Source organism: Poromitra crassiceps, assembly GCF_964638095.1.
Source record: "Poromitra crassiceps genome assembly, chromosome: 4".
Taxonomy (NCBI): Eukaryota; Metazoa; Chordata; class Actinopteri; order Beryciformes; family Melamphaidae; genus Poromitra; species Poromitra crassiceps.
The window spans coordinates 21,948,027-21,961,515 of NC_139626.1; the positions used below are offsets into that span (position 1 = coordinate 21,948,027).

General features: G+C 42.7%; 1 protein-coding gene across 1 annotated transcript; it reads right to left on the minus strand.

Moving 5' to 3' along the window:
- Positions 1–7,973: 7,973 nt before the first annotated feature.
- On the minus strand, positions 7,974–12,556 carry LOC310775669 (non-structural maintenance of chromosomes element 3 homolog; the record flags this gene model as incomplete). The annotated part of the gene is made up of 10 exons (XM_083635818.1): positions 7,974–8,072; positions 8,964–9,078; positions 9,887–9,949; positions 10,094–10,136; positions 10,293–10,363; positions 10,545–10,639; positions 10,834–10,913; positions 11,433–11,496; positions 11,589–11,702; positions 12,497–12,556. 10 exons carry the CDS (start codon positions 12,554–12,556, stop codon positions 7,974–7,976), a joined length of 804 nt encoding a protein of 267 aa, XP_083491944.1.
- Positions 12,557–13,489: the final 933 nt, after the last annotated feature.

The following is a 13,489-nucleotide window of genomic DNA, read 5'->3' on the forward strand; positions in this document are numbered from 1 at the left end:
AAAGATGATGTCACGCCGATCCAGAGTGCTTCCCTAAATGTTTAATGTGGCATGAGTGGGAGGGAGGCCATCAGAGGACAGGAGAGGGGGGGGGGGGCATGGAGGACCTGTGTGTGTGTGTGTGTGTGTGTGTGTGTGTGTGTGTGTGTGAGAGAGAGAGAGGGGGGGGGGGGAGAGGGAGCCGTTGCCTGCTCAGCACTCTCTGCTCTCAAAGGTGGGACACCGAACAGTAGACACATTCAGAGAGAGAGCAAGAGAAAGATTGTAAGTAAGGTGGCTTCACTTGAATATCTTAATGCGTGGTTGTCAGCGTGGGATCACAAAGTTGGAACACTGAAAAGTTCAAATATTCTAAGTCCATATCTGAGAGTGCTGCTGAATCTGTGATGGAGAGATGGGAATGGAGGGCAGCATGTGTGCGTTGGTGTGCGCACCTGTGTGGATGTGTGTGTGCATGTGTGTCCATGAGCAGCACGCCTGGTGAGTTATGTGAAGTAAACAGACGAACGCACACTGCGATGTAGGCTATACTGGCCCTCTCTTTGCCCTGCCTTTCCTACGTGCCTAACCCTGCTGCCTCTGCTTGTCTTCCTCCTCCTCTTCCTCAGCCTCCACAGCAGTTACATAATGGTGAACTCCTCAGCCTTTGTTATCTCACCCCAACCACACACTACGCCTTGCCCACTTGACGAGAGACAGAGGAGCAGAGAGGAAGCAGAGAGGAGTGAGAGCAAGAGAGGCAGAGAGAAGACAAAGTAGGACGGTTTCAGCTGAAATCAGCACTCAGTGAGGGAAACGTGTGTGTGTGTACAGTGTGTGTGTGTGTGTGTGTGTGTGTGTGTGTGTGTGTGCGTGTGTGTGTGTGTGTGTGTGTGTGTGTGTGTGTGTGTACAGTGTGTGTGTGTGTGTGTGTGTGTGTGTGTGTGTGTGTGTGCGTGCACACGCGCGTGCATGCGTACACGTGCGTAAGAGAGAGATGAGAGTGAGAGTATGTCTGTGTGATTTTCCATACCCTGTCAGACCTAATGTCATCTTCATCTTGAGCTACCATTAATTATTCATCAAATCAGAGGAGGCCATTACATAATCAGTGTGTGTGTGTGTGTGTGTGTGTGTGTGTGTGTGTGTGTGTGTGTGTGTGTGTGTGTGTGTGTGTGTGTGTGTGTGTCTGTGTGTGTGTTTGGCAGCGTCATATTGAGATGTCTCGCCTTGGGTTCTACTGTGTCACTGCGAATCTTGTTCTTAGGGAGCACCGCCGCTAGCCGACTGTTTATTTGTTTATTAGGGGGATCCCCATTAGCTGACGCCCAGATGACAGCTAGTCTTCCTGGGATCCGGCACTGTGAATTTAGCATGACTTGTTTTTCACAGAGAAGCTGTCTCACAACACAACGGCAACAGAAGGCCACACAGCCTTTCATATCAGCTTCCCGCGGAAGATTGCATTGGACCAGGTGCCTAAAGATGGTCGCCACTTGCATTTACATCATTGGGCCTTCCCGACACACCCCACTGCGACAAACACACTCAGCACTTCTGAAATGGCAAGAGGACATTGGCGTTATGATGACACTGTGGGACTAGCTGACAGCGAGAGCATACATACACTGATAACTATGCTGGCCAGTCACTTATTCAGCCATGTGATATGGGTCTGAGACATTGATAAGTGATTTTGCATGTTTCACTCCCTCAACTGGACTCTACAAACACACCCTGCATAGCTAGGAAGTGGACATGTAAGCAGCCTGTTAGCTAGTCGCTTGCATTCCTCAGATACACCGTTATCCTCATTAGTCAGAATTTGAATGGGAGCCAATGGAGAAAGTAGAGATAGCAGCCAAAATACCTGTGGGCTAATGCTCACATTTCTTACATTCCACCCCTCTTCGGAGCTAGTCAGTCCTGTGATATGATCTGCTATGCCAAAGTATCACATTTCTGTTTGGAGCAGACTCACATCATGGTTGGCTGAAGTTGTTTGTATCCAGAATAGACTAATTGTACAAATAGGCCTTCAGTAGCCGCAACACATTTAAGTATTAACCTACTTTCTTTGTTGTGAGTAATAAGGCCGCTGGTTGGGTGAATCTGCCATTTGTTACATCATCACACAACTCAGAGGGTGGACAGGACCCGGAGCTGAGTCATAACACTCCCGTTCTCTTCCAACAATGTTACCACAGCGCTTTGGAAAAGGAATGTGACTGGGGGAAGTGAATGAGTCATCTTCTCTCCTCCCTCAACAACTACCGTTTGTGATGCCCCGGAGCGAGTGACTGACCCCCAACTGCTCTGGAGGATCTGCTCAGCAGTCGACGGTCCACTGTGGTAGTGTTGGGCTGGGCAGCTCCCAGCCGTTTGTGTGTAGTAGCTGTATGTGAAAAACATCAGTGGTGTAGTCACCAGTGTTTCTCAACCGCTGGGCCGTGGCCCACTGGCAGGCCTCAGAGCCCCATCTAGTGGGCCGCAGAGGACCTCTCACCTCAATATGTCACAATGATAGCCTATCATTTATTTGGGAAGGTGGTCCTCGGAAATGTTTTAACAATCAGAAGTGGGCCTTGAATTACAAAATTCTACATGGTACGCACATATATGCAGTATACCCACTAGGAAAGTGCCAGGATTAGTGAGTATACGCACTTAAAATTGGGCAATGATACGTAACAGTATAGTTTTGTTTTAGGCCTATAGGCTACATGTACGTCATTATTTAAAGAGAGAGAGGGAGAATGACACAGAGGTGGAGAGAGAGAGAGATCTAGGTCCCCTAGGCCAGTGATCCTCGACCTTTTTTCATATCAAGGACCCCTAATTTAGTCCACATCAGGGCAACGGACCCCCATTTGATACGATTTTTTCTCTCAGACCCAAATCGGAGAATATTGAATATTTCTAGATGTGATTTTGTCCAGACTGTCGTAGGTAGAGAGATAACAGAGAAACATAAACAGTCGTTCTTCTAAATTGTGTCAACTTCATGTAAATGAAATAATAACAATCATTCATCAATTTGCTGAGTTTACAACATGTTTACAGACAAGACAGGATCCTTGTCATGTTGCATGTTAAACATCATGATTTATTTTGTCTTTACTAGAACTCATACAGAGTTTTGGAAATTCATTCTTCATAGACCAATATATTGATTATATTGAGTAGATATTGGCCTTTCAATAAAAATGGGACATAAGACAGTCAGTCTCAGCATAGCAATCTCTTATATGATGGATATGATAGCATTTGTTTGATTAGGTATTTATTATAGCCTACAATTGATCAATACTACATTGGTCATCTATTGGAAGCTCTTAGTTGTATCTGTTTGTTTGTATGTTGTTATTATCCTGGTTTTCAATGGAAAATGTCTCTGATATTCTGATTTTACATCCTGATAAGATTCAAATTCCACAGCAAATGCTGAATACTTGTACATTTTTGGATCCTCTGGAATTGAAATTCTCAGATTTAAAGATTTTTAATATCAGCATAAAATATCAGATATTGGCAGCTTCAATCCAATTATTGGCATAGGCTACTTTCTGCCTTTAAAAACCGGCACCGGTCAAACCCTTGTAGAACTCATAGGGCCGACACATCGCCGACACAGCAGAACTTGGACTTTGCTTCCACCATCTGTTCAACAGGCACAACTGCAGCATGCAGCAAATTGATTGGCGCAGAATTAGAGACTGTGTCCCCATAGACAGTTGTTGTGCATTGGACTGGTGCGTTAAAGTGCTGAAAACACTCTCCGTGGTGCTGAACCTGTTTTCTCCCCCAATGTTTTATTTTCAGTTTTTCTTAGAACACAAACAACAAACTCAGACACAGGAAAAGATAGAAAAGAAAAAAGGCATACATACATACATGCATAGATACATACATACATACGTACATACATACATACATACATACATAATACATACGTGTACTCAGAGATGCTCACAAGTCATTTTTTACAAGTCCAAGTCAAGTCTCAAGTCTTTGAAGAGCAAGTCCAAGTCAAGTCTCAAGTCTTTGGTCACAAGTCCAAGTAAGTCTCAAGTCTCTTATGGATGAGCGTTCTATCATCTGCTGCATGCCATCTAGTCTGCTTTGAACACTGCATAGCTAAAACTAAGTAATTCAAAGCAGGTACTGTATTATCCTCTCTCCTTATCTATTAGAATACAGTAGCAGCAATGATTGGATGACATCAGTAGAGATTTCCTTCATGTTAATGCACTAAAAAATTAATACAAAAATGAAGATTGTTCACAAGTCCCAAACCTCAAGTCCAAGTCAAGTCTCAAGTCTTTGAGGATGAGTCTCAAGTCAAGTATCAAGTCCCTGTGAGTGAGACTTAAGTACAACTCAAGTACAAGTCCCAAGTCCCCATCTCTGGTGTGAGGGAAAGAGAGAGAGGAGCGGGATGCGTAGGCTACACGTCAATGTTCTCACTTCTTCTCTGCAGTTTGTGCGTCTTTTGACTCTGGCTGTCTTTGCTGTCTCAGGGGGTTTGTGAAGACATGACGTATGAGGAGATCCAAGAGAATTACCTAGAGGAGTTTGCACTGAGGGACCAAGACAAGTACCGCTACCGCTATCTCAAAGGAGAGGTGAGGAAGGAGACTATTTTCACCCCGTGTGTTAAGCAAAGGCTTTTCACACTTTATCCTTCACTACATTATTCACCTTATGTAGCCCCGCCCATTTGACCCAGTTGTGTTAAGACTTCCTGTTCAAAACACAGTCTGTTATACCTGGTCACTAGTACTGTACTGTCACAGGAAGTGTAAACACAATAGGAAGTAACTGGTTGACCCCTGTGTTGGAACATAAGATGAATACTAAAGGTTTTCATCATAGTATTCACCTTATGTAGCCCCGCCCACTTGACCCAGTTGTGTTATGACTTCCTGTTCAAAACACGTTTTACCTGGTCACTAGTACTGTACTGTCACAGGAAGTGTAAACACAATAGGAAGTAACTGGCTGACCATTGTGTTGGAACATAAGATGAATACTAAAGCTTTTCATCATATGCAATTAGCATACAATTAGTGTATGATTGATTTTGATTGATTTCTTTATTTACGTGTCACACACCAATGGTGCCCAATGGTATGGGCTTATGAGACACGACAAAAATAGAAACAAAACTGTGGTTTACAATACTTCAGCTACCATATTTCAGAATGCAAGATAACAGACAAAAGGACACATGGTGTCATAGAAAAATAGAACATATTCAATACATATTCAAGTGTACATATGAGCACGCAGAGATATAATGTAGAGTGTAACTATCTGTATGTCCCACCATTTAAATGTGTGGACAAAACAATCTGGACAACCCCATCCATTCACTGTCAACATGTCCCGGGCGCAGGTGGTTGTCCCCATCTGCTCTAAGACAGCCACCCAATACAAATATAATGACGTGCCTCAATGACTGTTGCACTCGCTTCGCTATAATCATGTGCTGCTGTGAGAGTCATCAAGGCCAGGCATACTTCCAGTCCCTGGACCACCCAAATCCACTGTGGTGAACCGTACTGAACGTTACCCCCTACCATTACTATGCATGCACCAGTCACTTCAAATAACTCTGTTCCTCTAAATACCCGAAACATCATCAGTGACTCCTCACACCCCCACTACGGACTGTTCTTCCTGCTGGCATCTGGGAGGAGGTTCTGTAGCATCCGGTGCAGGACCACCAGATTCTGCAACAGTTTCTTCCCCCAAGCCATCAATGACTGCTGAACTTAAAATAAGCACTTTTGCACAACCGAACTCACTGCACTTTATAATATCCTCAGGTCTTTCTTCCACTACCGCACTTTACAATTCTCCCAGTGTCCATCTCTGCCGTTTATCTTATTTTTTGCTGCTTTTAGTATATTACAATATTTTTTATATATTTTACATGCACTTTAACCCCCATATTTTTTAACCCTGTGCTGAGTCCTATGCAACGAAATTTCGTTTAGCGGGCACTTGTTGTATTCTGTATGACAATAAAGTTTGTCTAAGTCTAAGCTGCCCAATACTGTCATGTAACTGTTATTGCAATACATAATGATAATTCTATGCACCCTAACACACACACAAGGAAGCTGTAGGCCAAGTATGTGCAATATAGCATCATATTCTTACCTCATGTGGGTAATTTTATTTTAATGGTAAACTAAAGGGAATCAGTTGCAATAGTTAGTCTAGTGGTGCAATGTGTCAGCATTTTTGGGGAAATATTAGATGATATCCTTTCATATTTCAAAGCTAACTGGCTAATTGTGCATATTGACAAGGCGTGTGAATGTTTGTGGACCTCTATCCAGTGTGCTGTCTTCTGATCTCCCTTGCCATTTGGGCTGGATGTCATATGGGTGCTCCTTAAAAGGGGTGATTTTAAAAATGTACTGTTCAGTTTGCTTCAACTGGCACTTACATTATGTCTGTTTCCCCCTGCTAGCATTCCTCACTGAAGCTAATGCGTACCTCACTCATTTCCCATCATTCTTTTGGGGGGGGACAGCAGGGGGCGTAGTGGGGAGGGAGAGGTTCAAGCCCCAGTGTGAGCATCCGCCCTGCTTAAGTATTTCAGCAATACACTATCCCTACCAGCCCACAGGGGGGCGCTGCTCTGTATCTGACCCTGAGCTTTGATCTCGCTGTGGAGGGGAGCAACAGAAGTCTTATCCCCCCCAAGGGATCAATTAAGCGTCACATTATTTTAGTAAAGGAATGCAAACAGATGCAAGCTGTTTTTCAGTCAAATGGACACAAATGTATCATTCACAATATCAAACCAACCCTTTAATATCACACATTCAATTTTACTGTCAGTGGTAGTCTGCAGTCAAGTCAGATTCAAACTGTATCCAGGTAACAGGTGTGCCATTGTAACCTGTGTTGTGTTGATGGCACTTGCAGCAACCCATGTTAAAAGCTTGCCCAGGAGTGGAGCGGGATTTGATCCGCTGACCTCCCGCTTCCAAAGCACACACCCTAACCACTGTGCCGGAGCTGATTAACAGGCCTTTATACAGGAGAGTGAGTCTAACCAACCTACTCACTACCACTCGGGACTCAGTCATTTGGTTACACCAGTGGTTCTCAGATTTTTTCACATGAAGGACCCCTAAACGGACAAAAATTAGACCATGGTCCCCCATATAAGATTGATGTTTTATTACAGAAAGTGTATAAAACCCATGACCAAAATAGTCATTGCGTTACTTGTGAATGGAATTATAGCAAAAATAAATTACCCCCCCTTTGCCCTGGAACCCCCTCAAGGACCCATGGGGGTCCCCGGATCCCCATTTGAGAACCACTGGGTTACACCATCACACTCATACTGCAGTTGTAACGCTGCTCTGTGTGGTTGTGCCTGTGTGTCTTCTGCTTTTTGATGATACAATGAGTGCGAGAGAAAATGTAGAAACAAAAAGACAAAGGCAATCATTCATCTTTTTAAATCTATATAAAAGGATTTTATTATCTGAACTTGAAAAAATATAACACCTTAAAATAAAAACAATTTGCATGTTTTATGTGAAAGTTATGTTTTTCCACCAACAATATATTTATTAATTTTCAATTTAGCTAAATGTATACACAAACCAAATTACAATACAAACAACCAAAATACAAACCACCGCCCTCCCCTCCCCTCCTTCACAACATTTGATTTAGCTGGGATCGAATTAACGTCAGTTCAGTTCAGTTTAATTCAGGTACATCTTGCGTAATGTACAGATAGTGAGGATGAAGTGGAGCAAATGTATCTGGGTTGTTGATCTTCAATTAATGTTCACAAAAAATAAATAAAAAATGTGTTCAGAATTAATCGTTTCTCTATTTTCCTCCAAGCATCATCCAAAAATAAATACTGAAAACTAAGAAAAAAGAAGGAGAAGAAACAAATCAAGGGAGGTGGGGATCATGTACTGTAATATGTAACATGTAAGAACATGGGCTTATCTCTGACTACTAGTGCTGGCCTGGGCGGAGTTGGTGGCCTCTTTGGTGGCTTCTCTGTACTGCTGGCTCCAGCTCTGCGGGTCCTGGCCATAGAGCTGAGACAGAGAAAAGGACACAAACACCAAATCACCATTACTTACACTGGCACACCAGGCTCCCAGCATCAGGTCTCACTTAGTCTTAACGCGAGACCCATCAGAGTTATTACGCTGATACACTACGTTACTGCATGTTGCAGATCTCTCTCTGGGTCTGGGACGCTTCCCCCCAGCCGGCTGGTTATGGGAGGAAACCGTTCATTTGGCCAGTCATATGCCAGTGATGGATTCAGTCCTCCCCAATCAGTTCACGACTTTGCGATCAGACGACACGGGAGGCGCAGCCCATTTTTCGAACCGCTTTCTCATCGGTGCTACGACCTGTCACTCATTCAATTTCAACCCGCCTTCAAAAAACCAGCAGTGGCTGTGAAGTGGCACAGACTCATATGTAGTATGCGAAGCGCAGCGATTAAACATAATATTTGAGTCTGGGGAGAGAAGCAAATTGAACATGCTGGCCACCTCCGTATTGCAAGTCGCGCGACGCCCTGCAGTCCAGAAACTGTTTCCCCCCATCCATTTACATGGGGAAAGCAGCAGTTGTAAAACTCTGGGAATTTTTTTTCTGGGTATCACAGAGTCAAAAACAACTCTTTTGATGATCAAGTTTTAGATTATGGGTTCAGTTTTCTTCAATTAAAGCCACCAAGAACCGTTTTCTGGAGCTCCCGCTTTATGGCTCTGGCCATTATAACTCTGGGCCTGGGCTCGCTTGGGCTGCACATCACAGAAGTAAAACAAGGAAGTTGAAACGTACGTACGTACATACGTTCAAATGAATGGGCAGAGAATTTCCATACCGTATCCATCACTTTAATACATCCATGGCTCACACACTAGGGTGTGTGTGTGTGTGGGTGGGTACGGTAAGGCAGCGGATCTTACCTCACCCATGAACTCCAGGATTTTTACTTTCGACACTTCCAATAAGGCACGTTGACCCCAGTGGAATTCATGCTCAATTGGCTCCGTGTGTGGGATTCGTACATACTCCAGGTATCTGTGCGCACACGCACGCACACGCACACACACGCACACACACACGTTCTTGTATGTTTAGATATAGAGAGGCAAAGTGAACGTCACTTCCTGCTTCAGCACTGTACCAGAGATTTTCTTCCGCAATTTATTTTCTTATAGACATTTCGTAAAATGCTTATAAAAAATAGTTTTACTTGGTCAAACCAAACGGTTCAGCTATATTTAGAATCGGGAGAGACCATTTCACTCAGTCCAAAACTTAAAAAAACAAACATTGAAAAAATAATTTCTTTAAACCCACATTTTTTTTAACGTGAAATGTTATGTGTTATGTATTACTGTAAAGTTACCCTTTATGTTAACTTAGGATATATATCGTCATATATACATTATTATAATGTAGGGAGTCAGTGCTGGTCCAGCCGCTCTGCTGTAGCGGTCTGAGTCTCTTCCACTCTCCTGCTGCTCTGTGGTGTGGTATAAACCAGAGTCTATGGTCTGACAGACACTGGCTCTGAACACACCAGTACAGTACTTGCAATTACATGGCGACTATACACACATTGATTGATCCCAGCCAGGCTTGAACCTGGGACCTTCGGTTTACAGACCCGCTGCATTAGACCACTGAGCCATCAGGTTAACACAGCCCAGACATTCACACTTTCAGGAGGGGAGAGGAGAAAGTAGGGTGTTGGGGAGGGGGAGGGGGGGTGCACAACAAAGTGAACATTTTCTTCATTTAACCAGCTGAGCAACCCATCTGCTTTGCAAGGAACTGGGGAAAGGAATACAAAAATCAAACCACATTAAAAACCGGTCCTCACCTTTGACGCACAAACTCATCTGTGACCACGCGCTTAACATCGCCAAACTCTTCGTGTTTCTCTCTGGAGAACAGCACAAGAATAACTCATGACCGTGCAATATGAACGCGTGAATAAAATATGATCGATATGTCAAAAAGTAATTTAGGATCTGGTGCAAATGACATGCATACACACATAACGTGAGACAAAGAACTCCTGCCTTACCCAGGGTCAACGCGTAGTTTCTTCAGTGTGTTCCAGATGAGGTCTGAAGCACAAAACATGACCAGATGTTTTTTCACATGCTGTACACAGTACATGCCATTTAACCCCATTATGAGGACAACATGAAGATCCAGTGAATGGCTGGATGAATACATGAATAGATGTATGGTTGAGGAATGCAGAAAGACATATCACTCACTTTCATTGACAACGCCTCCTTTCATGAAAACAATGCCTAGGATCACAAAGAGCAGACCCATCTTCGGGTTGCTAGGGTGTTTTACACACCGGGAAAACAAGCAGATGAATTAATATACTGACATCTATACGCAGAAGATCATGCTGACACAAAAAGATACACTTCAATTGAACACTTCAAGCATTTCCAAGCAAAATTATTGCAATACATACTTAAAGTCACATATAGTTATGGATCCAAACAGATACTCACTTGCTCAAGGAGGCCCTTTCAGCTGTCTCCATCTTATTGATCAGCATGTACACGTGAGTTTTTGGGTCGATTTCAACCAGTTTCAGACCAAACACCTGCCCGAAAGAGTGGAAAAGAAAAAAATACAAAGAAAGAGATGGGGGGAATGTTGCATTAGACGTTAAGAGAGAATTAAAAGACTGCCAAAGATGGGAGGGAGAGTGGTTGAGAAGGATTTTTCTTTTAAATCTGACACTTTTTTGGTGTTCAGATGATAAGGTTGCCCCTGATCCTCTCAGTCTGTACACACCTGTGCAAAGTACCGCTCTACTCTCTTCATGATCTCAGGGAAGATGTTTCTGTACTCTTTCACCACATGTTTCACAATGTCTAGAGGATGGAGGAAGGGGAGGGATGGCATTAGATCATTAAAATATACACATGATCAATCTGTGTGTGTGTGTGTGTGTGTGTGTGTGTGTGTGTGTAAGGCTGGGTATCTTTAAAAAAAATACCAGTACCAATACCATTAACCTTAAACTAAGTGACACCGATAACTAATAGAGTACTTTATTCGATTATTATTATTATTATTTTTATTTTTAACTACCGTACCAACTCCATCACATACACCGTGCTCGACCTCACTGCAACAGACTGTATGGGATTGTAGCTGCTGCTGCTGCTGCGGCGGTGGGCCAATCACACGTTGCATTAAATCAAACAATGCTTGCTGTGATCGGCTGCGAGCAAAACCATACAAATAAGTCAGTTTTTCTAGATCTGTGTACAAAAAGGATTGACTGCAGGTGTCGTTTGCCTGGAGAAGTTTCAATACTACTTGGTACTATTATTTCAGTCGATCCTTCTACGATACCTGTGTGTGATCATTTGTGTGACTCGACATACCTGCTCGGCGGATGGGAATCTTCTTTTGGTCCCTCATTAGAAAGTACTGCACCACCTCTGCCATCTACATGACAGATAGTCAAAGTGTGTGATAAAGCATTAAATAAAAGACCAAGATGAGCTTTTTCATTTGAAATGTGTGTGTGTGTGTGTTACCTTTTGGTCAACCTGTGCAATCGTGAGCCTCTCCAGTCCTCTCTGGACCTGTGTTGTACTCGGCTGAGTGAATGTGTCATCATCCTCTTCCTCACCCTGCAAGGTGTCAGAGCGCTGAAACATACAAACACACTCTTAGAAACCTGTGTTAGTGCGTTATCGCTACTCCATTATCATAATGCATTATCAGAAAATATGACCAGGTGTGTTGTCACCAAGATGGGCCACCTAGGTTAATTCCATACCTAATTAGCATTGACATTAAGAAATAATAATGATAATGTTAAATTACTAATCTGGTTTGACTTGAGTTATCAATCACGATGACGATTACATCTTCATATGCCTTTTCAGAATTTAGCATTGCATTAATGTATATTCCTAAAAAAATATGTAATGATTCGGACATCATACTGCCATCAAGCTAAATTTTCTGTTGGTATCCTGGTATAACTGGTGACTCTTCTCGTCCCTGGCACGGCAATGGTGGAATGAGCTCCCCCCTATGGTCAGGACTGGCAAAAACTTAAAACACATCTTTTCAGGCTCCACCTGGCCCCTTCTTGAACTAACATCTTTCTCTTTCTCTCTCTAAAAAAACGTTACCCCTATTTCTTCAGAGGTTGTAGCTGTCATAGACTGTGTTGCATAGTTGATTGCTCTATTGCTGACAAAAATGTGTTATTGTAAGTCGCGGCTTTGGATAAAAGTATGTAACGTTAGAGCTTCAGAAGGGATGACAAATTAAGGGTTTCTAAATGTCACGGATTCCCAAAGTAGGACGAGGGGTCACAGGGAAAATACGTTGAGTGATTTTTATTCTAGAGACGTTCAGCTATTCCTCATTTTGCTGATCCAGGATAGCTAGCATGTGATGTGTAACGTAAACACTGCATGTCTTCTCTTACCCGCGCTTTGCTCTGAGAAGAGCTCCTCTGTGTGTTGGACAGTCTCTTTCTCTGCGACATGCTGGCAGTTTATCTTCTGGGCAACGAATAAAAAAATCACCACTCTCAATGCTTCCTACCTGTGACATTAAAACAAACGGTCAATTCAGTGTGCTGCATATGGCTTTATGGTGATTTTTGTCTACAAGAACTGATTTAAACCCGGGGTAGAAGACAATTGCGTGTTATGTGTGTATTTTGGACCGCAAATAAACACGGAAGTGACAGATAACGTGAAAGCTACAGTTAGCTGTACACAAACAAAGATAACAATAAACATGCAATCCAAACGTGAGTCTGAGCAGACTACAGCGCAAATTCACAACCTGAGTAGGAAGAGATCGCATCGTCCTCTGCAAACTTCTGATAATTTGATGAAACTCCCGCTCTTCTTCTTCTTCTTCGTCTTCTTCTTTAAGGTTTATTAGCGGTTGGCAAACAACGAATTGGTGCATTACCGCCACCAACTGGTATGGAGTGTGGATCAGAATCTATTACTCTACTATTTAGTATTTATAAAAAAAAAAATTAAAGAAAGAAACAAATATATATATAGATAGATAGATACATACATACATACATACATATCTATATATATACACACACCTACAATAATATCCTCATATCCTCTCAATCAAATTTGTTGTTCTAAGATACTGAAATATGAGTCAATAACAGTTATCCCCTGAGCTCTTTTGCAAAATATCCACCAATTCAAAGTTTACTTTTACCTCTCTGAGGTCCTGTACCAGCTGCCTTCTTTCTGACTCATATTTCTGACAGTGTATCATTACATGTTCAATTGTTTCTTCTTGCCCGCACTCACATCTACCTGTATTATGCTTTCCTATAATGACTAATTAACTGTTTAATCCAGTGTGTCCAAACTTGAGTCTTGATATAATTGTCTCCTCTCTCCTGTTCCTTCCTGCGCTTCTCATCTCCCCCACTTTC